We start from the raw sequence: 21,886 nt of genomic DNA, 5'->3' as shown, positions 1-21,886 counted from the left end.
TGGAGCTCCACCAATCAGGGTGTACACTGTAACAACCAACAGCCCTGATTATTGGTGGATGCTCTCTGACTACTTCCTGGCAATTCTCACAGGGATCTGGGAAGAATGGCCAGAAAGCATCCGCCAATTGCCATCCAGATTTCTGTTTGGCTGACCCAGTTGTACATCATTCTGGGTAAATACACAGTAATTCAACGCATAAATACAAATGCAGCCTTTCCAAGCATCTCAGCACTGGTGTATGGCTTCAGTATGTTTTTCCCATTCAGTGAACACGACAAAGGCATCCCGGCTTAGTAACTGGAATAGGACATTCAATTTTGAAAAAGATAATTTGGATTACTGCAGTATTATGGCTGGAGTCAGGGGTTGTATGCTTTTTTTTTCTTTTTTCTTTAAAGGCTGTAGTGTAGCTTGCTGGTTCTGCTTAGGAGGCACCCAGAAAAAGAGAAAAGGCTCTGCAGTTTACCCAGGAGACAGAGAACAGTAGCTCAGCTGCAGTGAATCACAGGCTCGGGGAGCACAGAACATCAGCAGCGCAGCGAGGCTTCAAACACCAGATCGATGGCCCTCCTCCAAGAACCCTCCAAGATAAGAGCGAGGTATTCCATATGCTGGCCTTCTGCAATATAAACCATTACAGGACACCCCCCCTAGAGTCTCTGGAATGAACAGACCTGGCAAATCAAATCAGAGCAGCAATCTAAGGGATTCCCAAAATTCACTGGCTACACGGCATCTGTAACAGGCAGGTTTGTCACACAGGCACGCATATACAAGCCAGCCTAAATTAGCATTTATGTCTTACTTTAGAGTATGTTGCTGTACAAACATTTACAGTATGTGAAATCACATACAATTCACAATGTAGCCTACAGACATAGCTGCATGCGGCACGCTCCTCAAACAGATATTGCTTTGCTCGTCCCGATTTTCTATTAGCATAAATCCGTCCAGTGGAGCGGTTCTGTTTGATTTCATAAATTCTCACCAAATTAGCAAAAACAGTCAAAGCCAATCAATCCATCGGCAAGTTAATTTTATATAGTGTGTTTTTGTACCACTAAATGTATTGTGACTGCCAGACCGTTTGCTATCAGCTTGGTACTCTTGATTGTATATGGAGTTACAGGTGTTGCTTTTCTGCAAGCTGCCATCGCACTTATTACAATCTTATTAGGTGGAACAACACAGCACCTCTAAAATATGAAGCACCTTTTAGTACATGAGGACTGAGGCTCTGTGTTATTGGGCTCCGATGTGCCAATGGTTTCTGTGTCATAATTACACAAAACGGACTGATTCCAAGCCATGATACTTGTTTTGTTCCAGGACAGCACTTCTAACCACCCCTGCTTGACAATAGGCAGGACACTCTCACAGAAAATCACCGCTCTAAGACCTCAGCAGGCCGTAACCATGAGAACCCAGTCCGCTGTTGACTCCGCTATGGCTAGAGGGAGGTTTCATAACCACAGAGTTCCAAAAAGTCAGGGTCAGTGTTCTTTAATAAAATGACATTTGAGTGTTTATTTTTTTATTTTTTATTATGGTCTGGCTTGTAAGAGACAAATGTCAGGAGTCTCTCCTGACTTCGACGGCATTTCTTGGATGGCTTTTGCTTTACAGTCAGCGGACAAGGTGAAGGACCTGTCTTAAAAGTTATGCCTGGCCTCAGGTACTGGTGCAGAGTAATGAGGAGCTCGGCCCTGTGGCATCGCGACAAGAGCTTCTGAGAGAGGTGGACATAAACCTTTTAAGAGCCCTGTAATTAATCTCCACCGCTATTTCACTCCCAGCTCAACGGCCATTTAATGGATTCCACTTTTTTTCCCCCTCTCTTTAAAAAAAAAAAAAAAAAAAATCTGATGTGAGTCTCATTAGAAAAACCCTGTTGCAGGGTGTGAATTTATATCTCTGCGTGAAAACAGTCAGCTTGATCTAAAAGTCTTCCCCTTGGGGGACAAAAGAGCCATTAGGGCCAACGAGAAGTCCAGCAGAAGCGCAGGAAAAGTAAAGACTACAAGTTCTGAATAATTGAAAAAGTACTATTTAAATAATTCAACGTTAAGTTTGAATACTGAATTTTGATCATATTAGGAATTGGCCTATTTCCAACAATTTCCCCCAAACGCGAGCGAATGAAAAGCAGACGTTGAGTGTTGTTCAATATCACATTCTTTTTCTACAGGACCATGAACAATAACAACAAAAATTGAACAGGCAATTTTACCCACCCAAAAACAACTACCCCCCCCCCCCCCCCCCAAGAAAATACAAAGTAACAGTAGGCCCAGTGCCAAATCCTATCATCTGCGTTTCCTGTTAACCTCCCTCAGTGGGCAGCAACAGGGAGAGTGATGCTGGATTAACAGGTATGGCCTACTTTGTCTGTACTGATGTATGAATTTCTTTATTCATTTTTTGTCTTGCTCGCTGATAATGTGGTCTCCTATAATGCAGCAAGACCGTATGTTTTTCAAAAGCCATCCTAATTGCTGGGCGGACATGCAAGCTTCCCCTTCCTCTCCGTCTTTTGTTTGGTCACGGATGGTTTCCGTGGCAACCGCCAGCCTCCCGCCCCCCCCTCCCTCCCCATGGCAGAATGCCACACAGCCTTCTATTGCACATATTTATTTGTTAACAAAAACACAACTTCAACATCTATCTTCAGCATGTGAATATTACGTGTGGTAGCTCAAATATAATATTATGTGCAAGGACAGTCAGGTGAAACCATATAGAAATTATGAGCTTTATGGACCCCGAGTTTAAAATAAATATTGAAATAACTGGACCTTTAACTCTTCTCTGCATCTCTGAGATATTTCGTGTTAATGCCAGCAGGACTCAAAGCAATGTTGTTTTGATGTCTGGCAGACGGTGGCCAGGATAGATGTAAAAATGAATGCCCACATTTCCCATAATGATCATCTGTGTTTAACTGCACAGCAGGAGTGTGTTAAACAGAAAGAAAAAAAGAGGCCTTTTGACTGCCGTTAGCAACCATGGACGTCAGAAGCATGCTAACATTTACTGGGAAGTTGTTTTTGAGTTTGAAATTAAATTACACACAGTATGGAGAACAGCACACACCCACATGAAAAGCAGGCAAAGCAGGCAGATCATAGGCAGATAGACAGACAGACAGACAGACAGAAACTTTATTTATCCCGAGGGTAATTGCAAAATCATTATGTGAAAATAAAGAGGTCATCAGTATACGTTTTCACCTCGGTGTTGCCGAGACACCGTACGCTGCTTCTGAAACAGGAAAGAATGCCGTGCATCTTTAGGAAGGTATCCTTATAGTAGGTCACCCCTGCTGTCAGTTCCACAGGGACACGGCGGGCTCCGTTAATCCTGCCACCTAATTAACCCCCACCCCCTAACTCTGATTGGCTGCGCGACCTCTGCCATTCCCCTCCCACTTTAATTCTCCAGGTCACGACTGCCAATGAGAATCGAGGTCTCAGTTGACCCAGCGGGTCAAATAAAAGGTAGACGTAACCGAATGAACGGAATCAATCTGTACAAGCCTTCCCTCTCGCTAATCCTGAGGAATGGACTGAAAGAGGCCAGTCCAACACTCTCTGATAAGCAGGCTGATGCCGAACAGCTCCACCTGCTCGGATCGACAGGCTGACGGCGACCAGATAAACAGATTGGGATGGGGGTGGAGGCGGGGAGAAATACCGTCTCTTATCGGCGCTGTGTGACAAAAACACTCTGCTCCGACATCTGCTCAGGAGGTATTCATTTTCCGTTTGGATGAAATTCGTGTTCGAGCATGCACCACTAGCCAGGGCCACAACACGTCTTTGTACTGAATGTGCCAACAGCCACATAACCAAAGAATAGCCTGATTGCGTATGCTTTCCAAGAGCTGTCGCTATTGTAAAAAAACACAACAAAAGGAGGACAAAAATACCGCAGAAAAAAACCTCCCCTCGTTCCTGTACAACTGTTTATGACAGAAAGTGACCAATCACGTGCAGACCTTGGAATGTTAATGAGCTGTGGTCCATACTGAGGATGATTCTGACAGCTAGATCGGTATTATTCCACGATAACTGATTACTGAGGGAAATAATGCAGCTACTCATGGGGTCAGACCCTTGACCGTTGGAGAGCTTATTGATTGCTAAAGGTTTGCCTGGTAACTGTCTGTTTATGGTGGTTGCCTTGCCGAGAGAGCTATTGTCACCAGTGGAGGTTGCCAGGGTTTCGTAAGATTCCCCATTACCTTCTCACCCCACGCTCACCGATGAGAATCAGAATGAATCCCTCTCTGTGGATCCCCCATTTGTGTTCAGCAACAGGCAACTCCACTCCTCTGGCAGGTGGGAGTGTCTTCCCTTTCCAGAGCTTGTATGATACACGGAGCACAGAGCATGCGTACACAGAGCGAAGATTCCACAACTTCACCCGGATAGCAGCCTTATCTGCGGCAGATTTGGAATTATTTGCATAAATTAGCATATCTTGTGCTGGATGGGCACCCTCATTACAGACTGGCGTGTCTACATTTGCATTCAGGACTACCCGCCGGCAAACCTGAAAATATGAGGATTACATTTACATTTTTTTATTATTATTATTGGCACGCTCCCAGAACAACTTATAAGCTTGAGCTTAGATGAACACTATGAGGGATACAAACATTGACTGTAATGTAATCAGGACAAAGTGTCTCTTGTAAAAAGCAGAAACTGCTATATTAGATATACCGTCAGACAAATACCATATTGAAGGGAAAATATTAATATAAAGAGCTATGGTACTATTTATGAATAAAATATTGTGAAAAAGAAAAGAACATGGAAAATATGATTATCTTGGTCCACATCCATTATTGTGATCTTGTACAGTCTAACTTTTATATTTCCCAAAAAATGAATACTGCACACTTGAAGTGTAGATAATGAAACCGGAACACTGCAAACGTCGAACCATTTCTACATTTCTTGGCTCATCCTAACTGAACTCTTTCAAATGACCATGAGGAGAAAATAAATCAGATTTACATTTACAATCAGAATTCTGGCCTGGGAAGTTCACAAAACAATTTGGGGTTACTAACCTCCCAACTGTCTATTGACTCATGAGGCAACAGTGTTCAATATTTCTATATTTCTGACAGAGACTTTGACCTGTACAGAGACCTTTCGAGAAGCGAAGGTTCTTTCCAGAGGTGGAAAACTGGTGCAGAATACAAGAGCTCTACCCAGTATTTTGTTCCAATAACTAGGATCTCCTAATTAGCACAATTCTTCAGCCAGGAGGTTGAACTAATTTATGAAATCAGCTGGATGGGTTCACAGGTGGAAGAAACACGTTGCAGGACTTTTACTTTCTGACCCCTAGACTCTCCACCTCTGGTTTTCCCTATGAAGTTCTTAGTAGTGAGCAGCAGCACAAAATGTCCAGGGAAGTGTCCACACCTCCACATCCCTGAACTTGGTTTCGACTGGCTTTAGGATGTTACGTTAGAGGCTCCCAGATTCCGGTAAGGAAATGTAAGAGAGAGAGAGAGAGAGAGTTCTAGAAGCTTGGTTACTGGGTTACTTGGTTACCTTGGCTACAAGGCGATTCCCCAACCCGCTAGCACCTGCTGAACTATCGATGAGTCAGGCCAGCCGCAGGGACCGACAGGGTTATTTACACCCTGCAGTGTTAATAAAAAGGTGTGCAGGTACGCGAGGAGAACAGGAACATCGCCCGCGGTTTACGGCTCACATCTCTCAGCTGGAATGATTCTCCTTCCTAATCCGATCAGATCAGCACAAGCTTGAGCCTGTCTGCTTTCAGAGGTAATGCAACAGAGATGGTACTACTACGACTACAACTACAACTACAATGACTACTACTACTACTACTACAGCTATGACTACAACTACTACGACTACAACTACAACTACAATGACTACTACTACTACTACTACTACAGCTATGGCTACAACTACTACGACTACTACTACAACTACAATGACTACTACTACTACAACTATGACTACAACTACTACTACGACTACAACGACTACTACGACTACAACGACTACTACTACTACTACTACTGCTATGACTACAACTACTACGACTACTACTACTACTGCTATGACTACAACTACTACTACTACGACTACAACGACTACTACTACTACAACTATGACTACAACTACTACTACTACTACTACTACGACTACAACGACTACTACTACTACAACTATGACTACAACTACTACTACTACTACTACGACTACAACGACTACTACTACTACAACTATGACTACAACTACTACTACTACTACTACGACTACAACGACTACTACTACTACAACTATGACTACAACTACTACTACTACTACTACGACTACAACGACTACTACTACTATGACTACGACTACTACTACGACTACTACTGCTGCGACTACAACTACGACGACTACTACTACGATTACGACTACAACGACTACTACTAATAATAATAATAGTAGTAGTGCTATAATATTAAAAGGGAGCAGGACTACGCAGGTATAACGGGTATCAGGTGTAGTAACAGTCGCAGGCAGTGTGCTGCGTTTGCTGGCGTCCCCGCGCCGAATCGCGGCTCGGCACAGATGAAGTCTCCCTGTCATTGCGCTCGGCGTCCTCGGTCATCTCGCGCGGGGAGCCTCCCGCTCTACAAACAGCCGAGTGAGAGATGGAGCAGCCGCTCTCCATCCCAGACTCCAGGCTCAGAAAGAAAGAACAGATCTCCCACGCAAGCCCACCTCCTTCCCCATAATTCAGACAGAGGACCAGAAATGAATCTGATTCACACCTGCATTTCAGTGGAATTTTAATTTCAATTTCAACATTTCGATAATAATTTAGCTATTAGTGTCTATAATTAAAACATTAATTTCTATATAATTTTAATCAATAAAAAAAAACTAACAACACCTGCAGCAATTATTTATTAAGAGTTATCTTAGGGTCACATCTCCATGGTTACAGACTATTAATATTCATAAAACACATTTCCTTATTTTGATGAAGTTTTGTTCCGGGCGGACTTTATCAGGTCAGTCACAAAACTGTTTGGGAGCATCGCTAGTGTGAACATGCAGTTCTCTCTCACGACAAACGCCTCTGCTCAGAAGCAACCTAAGCGTGGGGTGTGAAAGTCTCGCTAAAGGAATGCCTGTGTATTTGTCTAATTAGCACAGACTGTCGGGAGACCAGACGCTCGTGCCAGGGGAAAGCTCCGCCTCGTTAGGTGAGGGCGTGGCCTGTTGTGTCATTAAGATGTTCTCATGCCTCAGAAGGTCTGACCGGGGCCCTGAAGCTTAATGACTGACAGCTGGCTTGGGGCAGAGAGGCTGTAGGGTTACCTCATGCATGTAGGGAACAGAGAGGCAGGGGTGTCAAACTCTAGTCCTGGAGGGCTGCAGTGTCTGCAGGTTTAACTCCAGTCCTGGAGGGCCGCAGTGTCTGCAGGTTTAACTCCAGGCCTGGAGGGCCACAGTGTCTGCAGGTTTATCTCCAGGCCTGGAGGGTCACAGTGTCTGCAGGTTTATCTCCAGGCCTGGAGGGTCACAGTGTCTGCAGGTTTAAGTCCAGGCCTGGAGGGCCGCAGGGTCCGCAGTATTTTTGTGGTTTCCTTTCCATCAGCAGCCAATTAAGGCCTTGAGAACAAGGTGTGTTGAATCTTCAGCCAATCAATGACTTAATCACTTCCGCTGAAACACACCGAAAATCAGCAGACACTGCGGCCCCCGAGGACTGTTGTTTGGATAAGTCCGGTCAGGTACAGATGGTTCTTTTTGCTATGTATTAGACGGATATTTGAATCTAGCACTGTGGTTACAGTGCATCATGGCTTCAGTGCAACTGTTATGCAGACTTTATGGAGTATAGTTCAAATGAAGTTTGGGGAATGGCGAGGAAATTAGTTTAAAAACAGTTTAAAAACTGCATGAGATTAAAGTCAAACTGGATAAACAAAAATCTCTTGGAGAACAAACACAAAAGGGGAAAAAATAATAAAAGCTTCCCTCTGGATGGAGAATAAATTCACCAGAAAAAATGTCTACCCCCCCCCCCCTTTGCGTAGGTGTGGGTATAACCCCCAGCGATTTGAGCTCGAGAGTCAAATTTCCACCGGGAGGACCTGCCTCCGTCGCTCAGAGCTGTTGATATTTATTATTTATTTATTGTAATGCATTCGGCAGGGTTGCATCCGCATGTGAAATGCGACAGGCGTATGCATAAGATCCGCAAAGCGTCCTTCTGAGGCGCAGCCCAGGAGGGGGCTCACACACGTACAGGCCCCCGCCGAGTAAGATGGGGGGGGGGCTCAGGAAAAAGCGGGTCCAGGACGAGAGTTCATCTAACGGAATATTTTAACGGAGCGCGGCACCGCCAACAAACCTCGGCGGAGTCTCTCCGCTCGTCGCCGCTTACGGGAGAGCGGGAAACGTTATCGGCACATACCGCTAATTCCGCCGAGCGGGGAACGAGGGAAATAAAAAAAAACAGACCCGCGCTGCTGCGCGTGGCGAATGTTCGGCGCGTGACCTTTGACCTTTCGTCCCGTCTCTCACCTCGCAGACCGTCTGTGAACCCTGAACTGAGACGGCGGGAGATAAGAACACAGAGGCTACGGCCCTCCGTAGGTCGGTCCTAGCACGGCCCTCCATAGGCCGGTCCCAGTCAGGAAGAAGCCTCGCATGCAAAGCGAGCATTCAGTTTTTTCACCCATTCTCGCAGAGCGCTACTGATTAAAATGCAGACACGGATCTGGGCGGCTGATTGGATGTTACCATTTGCGCTCGTAGCTGAGATGACAGGTGGGCTGCGTGTCATGCTAATGCGAGTTAGCGCTCTCTGTCTGAGCTCCATTAGCCTGGTGGTGATATTAAAAGCCGTACGGCGCGCATAATGTTTTCCTTTTTATTTTTTTTTTCCCCCACATCGCCGCGAGTGACTCAGCCCCTCCGTTCGGGGCGTCTAGGACAAGCCCTGCCAGTTCAAATCTGTTCGGGAACGGATAAAGCCCCCGAAGCGACCAGAACCACAGGCGGCAGAGAGCTCTGGCTGGGCATCAGCTCGAAAGATTTAGGACTCTTTTGGAATCACCTCTGCTCTCTCTCTCTCTCTCTCCTCAGTCCACACTGCTTCTGGGAGCATTCCCTCCGCATGGAGAATAAGCCGTTGCATTTTTAAGCCTCAGCCACTGCCTGCAATGTCCTTTGTAAGTTGGGGAGCCCAGCGGGAACACGTGTACCCCGTAGCATGTGGCCTACTGCTGATAGCACTCCCACTGTACTCATCAGCTGAATGACTGTGTCACTAATTAACATTCGTCACTCGATTACGACACATTATGCAGATCTGGTCACTTCAGTGGAACTTTTGCTCTTTGACAACAGGTGTGTTTTGTGTCTACAGTGACGTGAAAAAGAAAGTACATCCTCTTTCAAATCAGCGGTTTTTACGTTAGGACATAACTAACCCTCCTCCAGTCCTCACAAAGTCCTAACAGTAGATAACAACGCACAGCGCACAGAGGACAAGAGACAAATTGACAAAAAAAAAATCAATAGATAAAAATGAGTAAATAACAGCCAGTCTGTATTAGTGAGTTACACATGTGAGAAATACACGACACACTTCACACTTACCTAGGCGAGAAAAAAAACGGTCCCGAAATAGCAGAGAATTTTTGGAAACGGCTAGTTCTCGTGGATCCAAGTTCCTCCATTTGTATGCTGGAGACCATTTCAACAATCCATCTTTGGAAACAGGGAAGGGGAACAGGCTCTAATTTTAATTTGACATTGTTTATTCAGCCGAAAATAAGCCGGTGGTAGCACTTCCCGATGATCAACGAATCGTGTGCACTTGATTAGCAGCACCTGGTTCCAATTGCCTTCTTAATATGATATGGAAGCAGTGAGAGTGCACTTTTTCAACCACGGCTTCTGCATGACAGGGCTCGTGGAGTTACACTCGCATACTTGCATACTCGCTTTCAGAAGAGCGCTCATAAGAGCCCTCACTCGACTGTATGTGGTTGTAAGATATGCAGCCCAGCGACGTCGAAGAGGACATGCAATGGTCAGTTTAATGACATTTTTTTGGGCTTTCTGGAGTGGAAGCATGTGACTTAAGTCCCCGTCTCATCATTTTGTCGAAAAATCTGCTTCCATCACACGTCTTCTCTTTATCGACGCGCCAACTTTTCCACCTCGGCCAGTTTTCAAAACTCGCTTGCAATGTTTCCACTCAGGTTTGCATACGAAAAGAAAAAATTTGCATGAAAACAGCTGGATGGAAACCCCACCAAAAACACTCTGTTCTCTGTTCTGTATACGTAAGAAGGGGGTGGGGGGTAAATCCCTCAGTGCTGTTAAGAGGTCATTTGTGTTCAAATTTCATCACTTGAAAGAGAACAGCCTTGCAGGTGAAAATTGAAAAATGAAGCATTGCAGATTCACCCTTGACCTGAAGTGCTGTTCCATTTAATCCACTGTAGGTCTCCTGCAGTTAAAATGGCGGATAAACGTTTCAGCCTCGCTCTTGGCCTGCAGTCTGTTAAATCCCCTGCGGGTCCTTGGCAGTAAAATATTCTGGTAATGCTGTGTTTAATCCCTGTGGAGCTCTTGCAGGTACATATTCCAAGACTATTCCCTGGTCCCATTACCTGTAATGCTGCGTTTAATCCCCGTGGAGCTGTCGCAGGTACATATTCTGGAATATTCCGTGGTTCGCACTACCTGTAATGCTGTGTTCAATCCCTGTGGGGCTCTCGCAGGTACATATTCTGGAATATTCCGTGGTTCGCACTACCTGTAATGCTGTGTTCTATCCCTTTGGGCTCCTGCAGGTAGACGGCAGAAGAGCAACAGCCATGCGGGGCTCCAGCGAGGGCGCGGAGGGGGACTGAGGCGGTGCCACTGAGCGGCCAGCAGAGGGCGACTGCGCTCTCCGCTGCTGCGGGACCGGGCAGGGAACATGAGCATCACCGGTCAGCGGTCCTTCAACGTCCTGGCGGTGGTCTTCCTCCTGCTCTCCACGGCAGGTGAGTCGCGTTTCACGCATTCTCCCGACCGGCGTGGGGGGGGGGTGGTTTTATCAGAACGCAATCGCTATTGTTCGTTAGCCTACACCAAGCTTGCACAGTACCTTCAATATCCTGTCAAACATATGTATATTCTAGTGCAAGTACAATGCTTTAGGCCTTGACACAATAACAGCTTCGCACTGAGCTGTTCCTCGTGTTCATAATTAACCTGCGAGCCTGGGGGCTCCCATTAAAAGTCCACTGTGAGAAACGATGCGAAAAGAAAAAGATTTTCCGATAGACTTCACGCCCGTGCACCTGCGTCACTGACACTACGTGACTTCCCGAAATAAACGCACCGAAAACTGAGTCCGGAGTCTTCGGTGCTTCCCTTCTGGAAATTGGGATTCGGGTGTCAAACTCACCTCCACCTCCAGTCTTTAATCAGTCGCACACACCTGCTGTCCTCTTCTGGGCCCGTTTATTCACCTGTCTGTCCTCGCACCTGGCAGCTCGTTTCCGCGCACAGTCCTCCGCGCCAATTAAGTGGGTCCAGGGGCTCGCAAGTTTGGGAACCGGTGGCCTCCTGTGACACGGCTGTCCGACAATAGCTGCAACAAAAAAATAACACACAAACACACAGGGAGAAGAGTTCATGTTGTTCTGAACCCGAAAGAACACAGCAGGCAGACAGGCGTTCCGGGATCTAGTTTAACTGCTGGCTCTGCATGCGAGACTGAATCGTGGACCAAACGGGCCTCCGTAGTTTCGTTTAGCTCATGATTAATCGTGCAGACTGTCTCAGGGACTAGCCAGAAGCACACGGCAGTAACATGAGGCGTTTATTCAAGATGAGCAGATTGATGATTGCCCACTGGGGAAGAATGAGAGAGAGAGAGATAGAGAGAGAGAGAGAGAGACCAGTGAGCATATTAGGATAGGCCTGTATTTGTCTGTACACCGTTTGTCTAGATTTATGTTTATGTGTTCCATTTTATATGTTTGTTTCTGTGCTTTGGCAACATAAGAAATATCTTGTCATGCCAATAAAGCATTTTGAATTTGAGACAGAGACGTCATTTATACGATTAACCTGATATGCATTCTGCATTACGAGCCTTTGCAGATCTGGACAAGGCCTTCCAGTTCATATCTCCCATATCTCTGCATTTCTTGTGCTGCCATATTAGCTCAAATGTAGACAGATGTTATTGTTTTTAGAGATTATTAAGACCAGATGGATTTTCGACATCTGAACTTTTCATCTTTCTTCTAATGGAAGTTCACCAGTAATATTGCTCGCTAAAGCTGGATAGCCCTGGTGGAAAGCCTGTTTGAGCATAAAAGCTTCGCTGCTGTAATGAAAACCCTAATAAAGAGAGCCTTCTCTCCCTCGCAGGCTTGTTAAAAAATGCCTTATTTTGTCATCGTTTTCAATTCTCTTGGTCATAAAGAAACCGCAGAACACGCTGGCCTGCTTTAAAATCGCGTTGCTTTAAAAAATAAAAATAAAAATACCGCAAGAACTAAGGCCTCTTACTTTAAACCTACTTCTCCTAGGGGCTCCAAATATCCAAGCTGAGATTCAAACCTCCCTTCCTTATACCCCTCCCCACTACATAACATTTCATTCATTTAGCAATTTGCAGTTATTATTATATCCCTACTCAAATCTCTTCTGTGATGCACTGAGAAGCCCCCCCCCCCCTTTTTTTTTTTTTAAACGTAATTTGCGATCTGCTGAAACCTGCCTGCTGTAATCTCACCACCAAATGAAAGGAGAGGCCCCCCGTCCGGTACCCCCACCCCCCTTATGAGCCCCACGTTTCCGGACGGCTTTCATCTAAATGCAAATGGCGGCGCGGCGTCTTTCGCCCGCCGCCCTGTGGGCGCACGGCCTGCTGGGAGATTGCACAGCTGAGCTCGCCGGGCGAACGCTCGGTGTCGGGCGTGCTGATTTAATCAGGACGCTGGAAGTCGGCGATTCACCCTGTGCGGTCGGATTACACGCCAGTGTGTTTGGGTTACGCATCAGTGTGTTTGGATTATGAGACAGTGTGTTTGGATTACGCGCCAGTGCGTTTGGATTATGAGACAGTGTGTTTGGATTATGAGACAGTGTGTTTAGATTACACGCCAGTGCGTTTGGATTATGAGACAGTGTGTTTGGATTACGCGCCAGTGTGTTTGGATTACGCACTGGGGCGCTGGAAGGACTGCAACCCCTTGGTTCCACACTATCAGTAGCTCTTCATTGTCCTCAGAGGGCATTTTGGTGCTGTGCTAAAATCAATATACATTTCAAAACTATGCAAAACACAGGCTTTACAAACAGTTACCTGCATTACAAGGACCAGGAAGAAGGCACCATAAAGAGGTAGATTATGTACATTACGTATAAAGAAGTGGTTTAGTACATATTTAAAGAGGTAAATTCAGTACATGTGTGAGTTTGTCTCGGGAGAGACTTCTTTACAGTATTGAACACACGCCTCAGCACCCACCCGATAAACCAGCACCTCTCGCACCCGGATTTGGCTTCCCGGGGTCGCAATTTAACATGCACCAAAACATTAACGAACATTTGTAAAGCAGAGACTTCATTAAGCAACTCGCTGCTTCCTAACCGTTCCGTAATGACGCATAAAATAACTGGATACAATGGATGAGTATCCACATAAATGTTTATTAACTACAGTAAACTCTCGCATAACCACCTAGTGCCTGCATTAAAATGTAAATGTCCATTTTTAATCGAGATTGACAGACTGGGAAAGTGCCAGCTTCCACACTAAGGCGCACCCATACCTATTCTACTCTCCAGAGCTTCCTTATCGTACGACATTGATTGTCTACGTTCACTGTGCCGTAAAAAAAGAAAAGAAAAAAAGGGAACAAAACAGTTTGCAGAGTTAATTAAATTTTGCATATTCACATTTTAATGAGGTGGGAGAGGTAAAGTGACCTAGCTGCATTGATCAGCTGCTTTAACCGACCAATTAATAAAAACAAACAGACCCAGAGGCTTAGAATGAACAGAGGTGGACTAACCACACAGACTTTTCATATACCGTGCGTGGGATTCGCAAGCAGGTCGGTTAAACATGTGACTTAACCAAATTAAAATGTGAAGTATTCGCAAGTAAATGCATAAATAAAAAGCAGTCATTTTTCAGTGAGCTAAAGACTGATGGAAAATTCCACGTTACGCATATTCCATGAATAGGCACTGTACAATAAATGAGATTATGCCTCAAGTGCAGCAGAATATGATCTGTAGCTCTAATAGCGCCAGACAGAGGTAAGCCGACCTCAATTCTTTGAAGACAACACATTATTTCTACAGGGCTTATCTAATCTTTTTCATAATCTTTCTTCTGATCTTTCCTTTTCTGTAATTGAATTATGTAAATGAGCCCTGTTTGTTGGATCTGTAGCCTTTCCATGTTTGTGGCCCCAGTTTGCCCCCCGTGTCACTGTGAAAAATCGGGAAAAAACCAGGAAGACCGTAAGAGATAAGACAGGGAAGGAAGGGCATGCTTTGTGTGTGTGCATATATGTGTGTGCGTCTATGTATACGTGTGTGCATGCTTGTAGGTGCATATGCGTGAGCGTGTTTGTGTGTGTCTGCGTATGCATGTGTCCGCACGTGTATGTACGCATGTGTGTACGCGAGTGTAGGAGCATGTGTATGTGAGTGTGTTTGGCTTTGTTTCTGTATGTGTACGGAAGCGTGCGCATGCATGTCTGTGCGCGTGCACGTACACATTCCTTTGATGGCTTTATTGCAGTCAAACCAACATCATTCATCTTAAATATTAAAATCTGCACGGTAGGAGTTTCTGTCACCACAGGCTGGCAGCTACGCCAGATAGTGACAAATTGGATCTGTTAAACAAAACATCGCACAATCCCCTCCCAATCACTGCCCCCCCCACCCACCCCAACCAACAAAGTATTAAATTAATATGCACCAAGGAGCCAAAAAATTAATTACATCTGACATCCAACCATGAATCAATCTTTCGTTCCCTGTTTAGCAGGCGCGGCTCCTGCAGAGTCAGACTTCGCCTCGAACGGAGTTGCATTTCACACTTCCCAACGTTTCCCCACTTTCATAGCAGTTCTGCTAGCCTGTCAGATGGAGAACGAGTAAAAAGGGAAAGCCATTTAGCCCCAGGATATACCTTCGCATACCTGCAAAAAGCCTGGAAGCCCTGTTCATTAGACTCCCCCCCCCTGTACTCACTACCATCGCTGCGAGACAAGAGCCATTAAGGCAGAAAGGATTCTTTTTTCTCTCTCGGGGAAGTTAATGTGGCTTTGCCCCGGGGTTAAACAAGGCTGTTCCTGAAAACAGGGGATACGATTTGCTCCGTCTAAACGCCCTGACGGAAATGCTTTCAGCCTTAATGGTGCCATCGTCTTCATGGCATAAAAAGATGATTGAATTAAGAGATCTGGCATTAGAGATCTCACTCTCTCTCTCTCTCTCTCTGTCGCTCTCTTTCTCACCTCCCTGCTTACATGTGTGTTATTCAGTCAGTGGAAGTTTATTTTTCTAATCTATTAAGCAGTAATAAAATGTGAAACTGTGTTCACAGTAAATTAATTAAAGCCAGCGAATGAAAATGTGTGCTGGGAACATTCCGCTCATTTTATCTGGTTCATTTCATGGGCAAACTGCTAAACAGAGATCAATAAATGCCTCAGCAGCAGATTTTTGTTTTTTCAGTCGAAAAAATCGAAGCCAACCACCTAAATCACTGAAATGCTGATTTTTTAAACAATTTTTTTCAGAATCAACAACCTTACCACCTACCTGAAGATGAAATGCCTAGGATTTGTATGGTAGTTCCAATGTAATTATGATCATAATAGCAGTTTGCCAAATAACTGAAATCAGGAGTGTAATGTGGTCAGGACGCCAGTTGTTCCCTATAGCCTATTTAACATGACGAAACATTTTCTTTAAAAACAGCAGCCTCATTATCACCGACTGCCTGCACTGTGGTTTTTAAATGAGAAAACCACAGTGCTATTAGAACGTTTAAAATAGCCATAAAAACAAGCATACAGATTTGGAACAGAGTGGGCTTCAGCAAGCATTTCTCACACCTTTTCCGTTCCTCTTTCTCGCTGTCCTTAGTCTGTCTGTACTGTACAAATAACTGCAAGTGTTATTTCTGCATCCAGACAGTTCATTTTGGAGATCGCTGGAGTTACCAAGTTGTGTTTGCATAGAAAAAAAAAAAACTAACACATTTAGCTGTAAGCCACAATTAAGGACACATACAGAGAATCCAGGTTTCTTTCTCTCTGTGTTCTTCTCTGCTGTACATCTCGAACCTTCTCTCTCCCACAGCCCTGTCCGCGCACTTCCGCGTGTGCGAGCCCTACTCTGACCACAAGGGGCGCTACCACTTCGGCTTCCACTGTCCCCGTCTCTCCGACAACAAGACCTACATGTTCTGCTGCTTCCACAACAACACAGCCTTCAAGTACTGCTGCAATGAGACCGAGTTCCAGACCGTCATGCAGCTCAACCTGACCAGCCAAACAGACGGCTTACAGCACAAGTAAGCGGCGCAGCTTCTAACATCTTTTAAAAAATGGAACACGCCTCAACATACTGTTACAATATAAACACAATGGACAGTACGTTACAGTATATATATACACAATATAATACACTGGAACATACTGTTACAATGTAAACACAATGGACAGTACGTTACAATATATATACACAATATAATACACTGGAACATACTGTTACAATGTAAACACAATGGACAGTACGTTACAGTATATATATACACAATATAATACACTGCAACATACTGTTACAATATAAACACAATGGACAGTACTACAGATATATATACACAATATAATACACTGGAACATACTGTTACAATGTAAACACAATGGACAGTACGTTACAGTATATATATACACAATATAATACACTGCAACATACTGTTACAATATAAACACAATGGACAGTACGTTACAGTATATATATACACAATATAATACACTGGAACATACTGTTACAATGTAAACACAATGGACAGTACGTTACAGTATATATATACACAATATAATACACTGCAACATACTGTTACAATGTAAACACAATGGACAGTATGTTACAGTATATATACACAATAGAATACACTGTAACATACTGTTACAAAGAATACCCAGAGAAATGCTCAGTGTTAACTGTAACACAGCATGAGTCCACTAGGGACCAAATCAAATCTTTTACAGTTGAAAGTGCTCTCATAGTAGATTCTCATACTGAACATTTTGCTCCTTGCCGTGAACGAGCGCTCTCTCCTTTCTCCCGCCCAAAAAGGCGTCGGCATCACAGTCGTTTCCTTTCCAGTTTTCTAGCTTAACACGTACACGTTTCCTGGCTTCCTTTAATCATTCTGCACTGCGCTTATCACACGCTCTGTCACACCTATCATGGGAAAAGCTCTTATTTTGCCCGGCATAGACAACACGCCAAGCTTCCAATGCTAATGATCACTCTGCATTCGCGTATAATAGCCTGTCTCCCTGACCCCCCCCCGCCCCCACAGCAGTGGGTGATATTCCAGTCTGCAGACCCCATCCTGGAGAAATGCACACGGACTCACTGCTTCCCATTTCTGGTCATAGGGTTTACACTAATGATATCTTCCACCGCACATAAAGTTAATGTGCCCACAAGTGCAGTTGCTCTCAGTTTTATCATTTTCCGACTGCCTGGAGTAAAGAGAAGAAAAAAAAAATGCTAATTTCATTTTGATACCTGAGAGAACACGAGCCGAAAAAAGAAAAAAGAAGACACACCGTACATTTTACTGGAGAGAAGTCGATGCGCTTTTGTACCTAATCAAGACCAAGGCTGTTGAAATTCATGACTGTACCTAGTTTTCCTTGCTCAGGGCTTAGCATCCACTTCTCACTCGGTGCTGCTAATTGCTGTGTGCCACCGAATTTACATGCATTTAGATTATTTTCTTATTCTGTGCTTTTAAAAAAAAGAAAAAGAAAAGCGCTGACAACACGGGCTACCGCTAACTACCTTCTCTCCCTTCGCGCTTGTTTCACACCTCACACGGAGAACGAGCAGCTCCCCCTCTGCTACGCAGCCACACGTTAAATGAGCTCATCGTCTCCGTGCTGCGCCATCCTCTGTCCTTCCCTTACACACGTGGAATACACCGCCATACATTTCAAACATACCGCCGTATACGTTTCCAATGTGTGGACTATTGGGAAATATATTAAGATATATTCCACAACAAAGTGTTCAAAAAACATATTGCAATATATTTTGTTTTCCATTTTGATTCCCCGGTTTGTCTCTGCAAAAGAAAAGTAATTCCTCCATTGACCCACCAGGTTAATTAAAGGTACATATTTTCTAATGATGTAAAAGTGGCAATGATTTACATATTTGCTCATATATTGCAATATCTTTGGTGATATATTGTGATTCAGTATACTGCCGCATATGCCATTTCCATAAGGGTTTGGTAGAAGTTTGACAGATCAGCTCAGTATCGCTGGACTCCTCAGTGGCTGTCAATTTTGTCAAAGGGGGGCCGTCACACTGGGAAGAAGCAAATACTCATCCCTGTCAATCAGAAATGCCTGTCAGGAATCGATCTATAGAGGGAAGAATCTTTCACATGTTCACCATTACTATACATTATGTTCAAAACAACAGTGAGAGAGAGAGGTTATCTGAAGTTATGTTATTTCATTTCAGTTGAAAAACTTTCTCTAATCTGTTTTTCTTTTCTCACCTCAAAAATTTCCAGAGCAAGCACAAGAGGTCAGTATGCAAATTTACGAGCTGAAAAAATTGTCGCTCAAGTGAGCAATTTCCCACCTTGAAATGAGAGGACAAGCATGTGCACGGATTGTTAAGAGTAGCTGTCATAAATATCACAGATCAAGGATGCCTTTTGCAATTAGTATGTGTAACAACAGCTGAGCACTATATCAAAATCAGAGTGTTCTTAGGAGACAGTGACATATCAATTATGCAGAACTATGCAGGCACCAAGGCACTGTGATTGTAGCTAAACCCAAGTCTTGCAGAATACCAACTGGATGGAATTCAATCTCTCTGTTGCCAGGAGGCCAGCCCTGGCATCTCTGATGAGGCAGTCTCTATGCACAGGTGGAGACTGTCAATGCCCTCTTACAGGTGTGAATGTGAGTGTCGGGGTGTACCCGGGGAGTTACATGCATTCTATCCCATCATGCCTCACTCCCTTTCCTCTTCCTGTATCAGCGAGCTGACGTGGCCTAGCGAGGCCTGTGTAACAGGCACTGATGCATGTAGTCAGTCCGGGGTCCTTCTGGTCCTCAGGCTGTTCAGCTTAGAATATTTACGGATCGCTGCAGTAAGCCCCGGCTAATCGACCACGGCCCCTCTTCCACAAACATCCTCGCTCGCTCTCTCTCTGCTTCCGAGCAAACGGCAAACATCGAACGCTCGTCAGCCATCTTGTGCAGTTGTTACATTTTTGGTACACTATCATTAATGTATGCCTCCCCAGCAAAAAACAAAAAACAAACAAAAAAAAACTACAATCACATCCCCGTTTGCACAATCTAGAACAATCCGAACACATCATGTTGTTAACCCGCCGAGCCGTTACTAATTGATGAGAGCGAAATGGATTTCTACCATTTTATTTGCGAAATATACATGAATTCTGGAAAAGCATGCGTTTGTTGTGTAATTAATGCCTGTCGGCACGTTGTGGGCTGAGGTTAGCAAGACGCGGCTCCAGGCTCAAGGGAGGCGTAAAAACACAATTTCACACTTCAGGCTTCGGCTGATCCTCTTAAGAGCGCAGAGTCCCCGAACAGCCCTCCACGTGGCTTTCCAAGAACACAGGCTCTCCACCGCGCGTTCCAAATTCCACAGCCCCGCCACCCCTGCTCCCCCTCGTCTTCCCGCCCGCGAAATCGATCGCGAGGCGAACAGAAGATCGGCCGCGTTAGATCAGGGCTCCCTGACCATCTCGCTCGGTCGTGCGAGCCCCCGGTCTGAAATCGATACTCGAAGCGCCGGTCGTTTTCGGCCCCCGCCTGCTTCAAGCGCTTAGAGAAGAGTTCTCATGTTTTCGTTATTTGGTACAATACAGCCATTTTGAGGTAAGGTCTTAGTGCACCCTCTCATGACTTCCTCAGTTTAAAAAGCAAAAAAAAACAAAAGTCTTTCCAGTACTCTTTCCCATGTCCCCACTGTTTTAACTGTCAGTAATTTCAGCCTTTGATGTCTTCTCTGAAGATGGGGGATATCATTGCATTTTCAGTAAATTTAGTAGTCAGTACATTTCCTCTCTCTCTCTCTCACACACACACACAAACACACAAAGGGAAAGAGGAAAAAGAAGGAATAATGTTTCCCTTTCCGAAGTGTAGTGCTTTTCTGTGTAATACACAGGTGCATAAAATCAGCAGGTTTCCCTGTCACAGACTGCAGCCTGGTGCAATTGGCTGGGATGAATTTTAATTGGATATAATCCACAAAGAGGAAGCAGTGGCCACTGATTGGCTGACAGGGTTCTGTTCACTCGCCTGCATATTCAGTAGGCTGATCCGACTTATATGGTTAATTCTGAGGCTTTGTGACTATTGTCTGGATTTTATTTGTTCTTGGGCTAATATTTTGATACACAGAAAGCCTTAATGTTTGTTTTTTCATTGACTGTGAGACCTGGAATTAATTAACATTCATCTTTGACTTGATCTTACAAATTAAAGCAAGCCTCTGTTTGCTTTCCTTCATAAACAGCTTGGCAACTTTGTGCTAGTTGTGAAAAACATAAGAAAACTCATTTTCAACATTTTGATTTAATTGTCAGCAAAATTTAATGACAGATGGTTTGAATCCAGGACACTGATGTCAAGGCCTGCTAACATGCTAACGTGCTAACGTGCCTTTCCCTGTGCTTCCCCTCTGTGTCCCTGGCTGCAGTAACTACACTGCTCTGGTGGGAGTGTGGATCTACGGTTTCTTCGTTATGGTTCTGTTGGCTCTGGACTTCCTGTACTACTCGGCCATGAACTATGAGGTGTGCCGGGAGTACCTGGAGAGGTGGGGGTTGGGGGGGCGCTGGCTCAAACAGGCCCGAAGCCAGTGGAACAACCCCCCTCCAGAGGAAGAGGAGCCCTCCGTGCACCCTATCGTCCTGGCCCACCACCCTCGACACAGCCTGAGGGGAGACACCCAGAGCCCCTCCCTAATGTCCTTCCATACCTCCACAGCCTGGTGAGTCAAACACACACACACACACACACACACACACGTCTACAGCCTGGTGAATCAACACACATCTCCACATGGCAAAAAGACGAAAAAAAATGTTTTCAACCTCTTTCCAAAGTGCAGGGCATGTATGAGAATGCTCTACATGGGTTTAAAACGATGTGCTGCAGGTGCAAGTAAAACAAAGCATCACACAGAACATTCTAGACTTCAGTGGGCGGAGCCACACAGGACAGCCCCTCCCCCCTCGTGGTTTATTACCTCACACTCGCCTTATTGTCTGCCCACTTCTCCACTGCCAGGGAACCGCTGCCTTCAATACGGTTGCTAAGCAATCGTAACCATAGCAGACTCAGTCCTTACCTCTAGTGAATTCTGCTATCTCCCTCATCCCCTCCCCAACTTCATACTTTTTTTGTTGACACCAGGCCTCTCCTTTGAAGCGGCATGTATAAAAGACATTATTAAAATTTAAGGAAGGAAGAGGGGGAAGAATCAAAGATGACAGAATAACCAGATCCTTCGGGGATTTCGCATATTTT

At 44.9% G+C, this 21,886-nt stretch overlaps 1 protein-coding gene and 1 long non-coding RNA gene across 13 annotated transcripts in view; one reads left to right on the top strand and one right to left on the bottom strand.

The window, feature by feature from the left end:
• The window catches only part of LOC135259863 (uncharacterized), a 131,798-nt gene that overhangs the window by 86,894 nt on the left and 23,018 nt on the right, over positions 1-21,886 (bottom strand). For all 11 annotated transcript variants that reach the window (XR_010331409.1, XR_010331413.1, XR_010331407.1 and 8 more), the window contains exon 2: positions 11,476-11,661. This is a non-coding gene — a long non-coding RNA (uncharacterized LOC135259863). The remainder of the gene's footprint in view (positions 1-11,475; positions 11,662-21,886) is intronic.
• LOC135259862 (protein shisa-like-1a) overlaps positions 1-21,886 on the top strand; it is a 44,819-nt gene that overhangs the window by 8,602 nt on the left and 14,331 nt on the right. The window contains exons 2-4 of one of the 2 annotated variants that reach the window (XM_064344724.1): positions 10,874-11,068; positions 16,416-16,629; positions 21,054-21,347. In XM_064344724.1, coding sequence (XP_064200794.1) covers positions 11,002-11,068; positions 16,416-16,629; positions 21,054-21,347 — 575 coding nt within the window. In that variant the 5' untranslated portion in view covers positions 10,874-11,001. Of the gene's footprint in view, positions 1-10,873; positions 11,069-16,415; positions 16,630-21,053; positions 21,352-21,886 lie in introns of those variants that run through there. The other variant, XM_064344723.1, reaches the window with a different exon arrangement.

The sequence above is a fragment of the Anguilla rostrata genome, chromosome 7 (assembly GCF_018555375.3).
Source record: "Anguilla rostrata isolate EN2019 chromosome 7, ASM1855537v3, whole genome shotgun sequence".
NCBI lineage: Eukaryota > Metazoa > Chordata > Actinopteri > Anguilliformes > Anguillidae > Anguilla > Anguilla rostrata.
The sequence above is the reverse complement of the archived record's forward strand: the minus strand, read 5'-3'. Positions and strand labels throughout refer to the sequence as shown.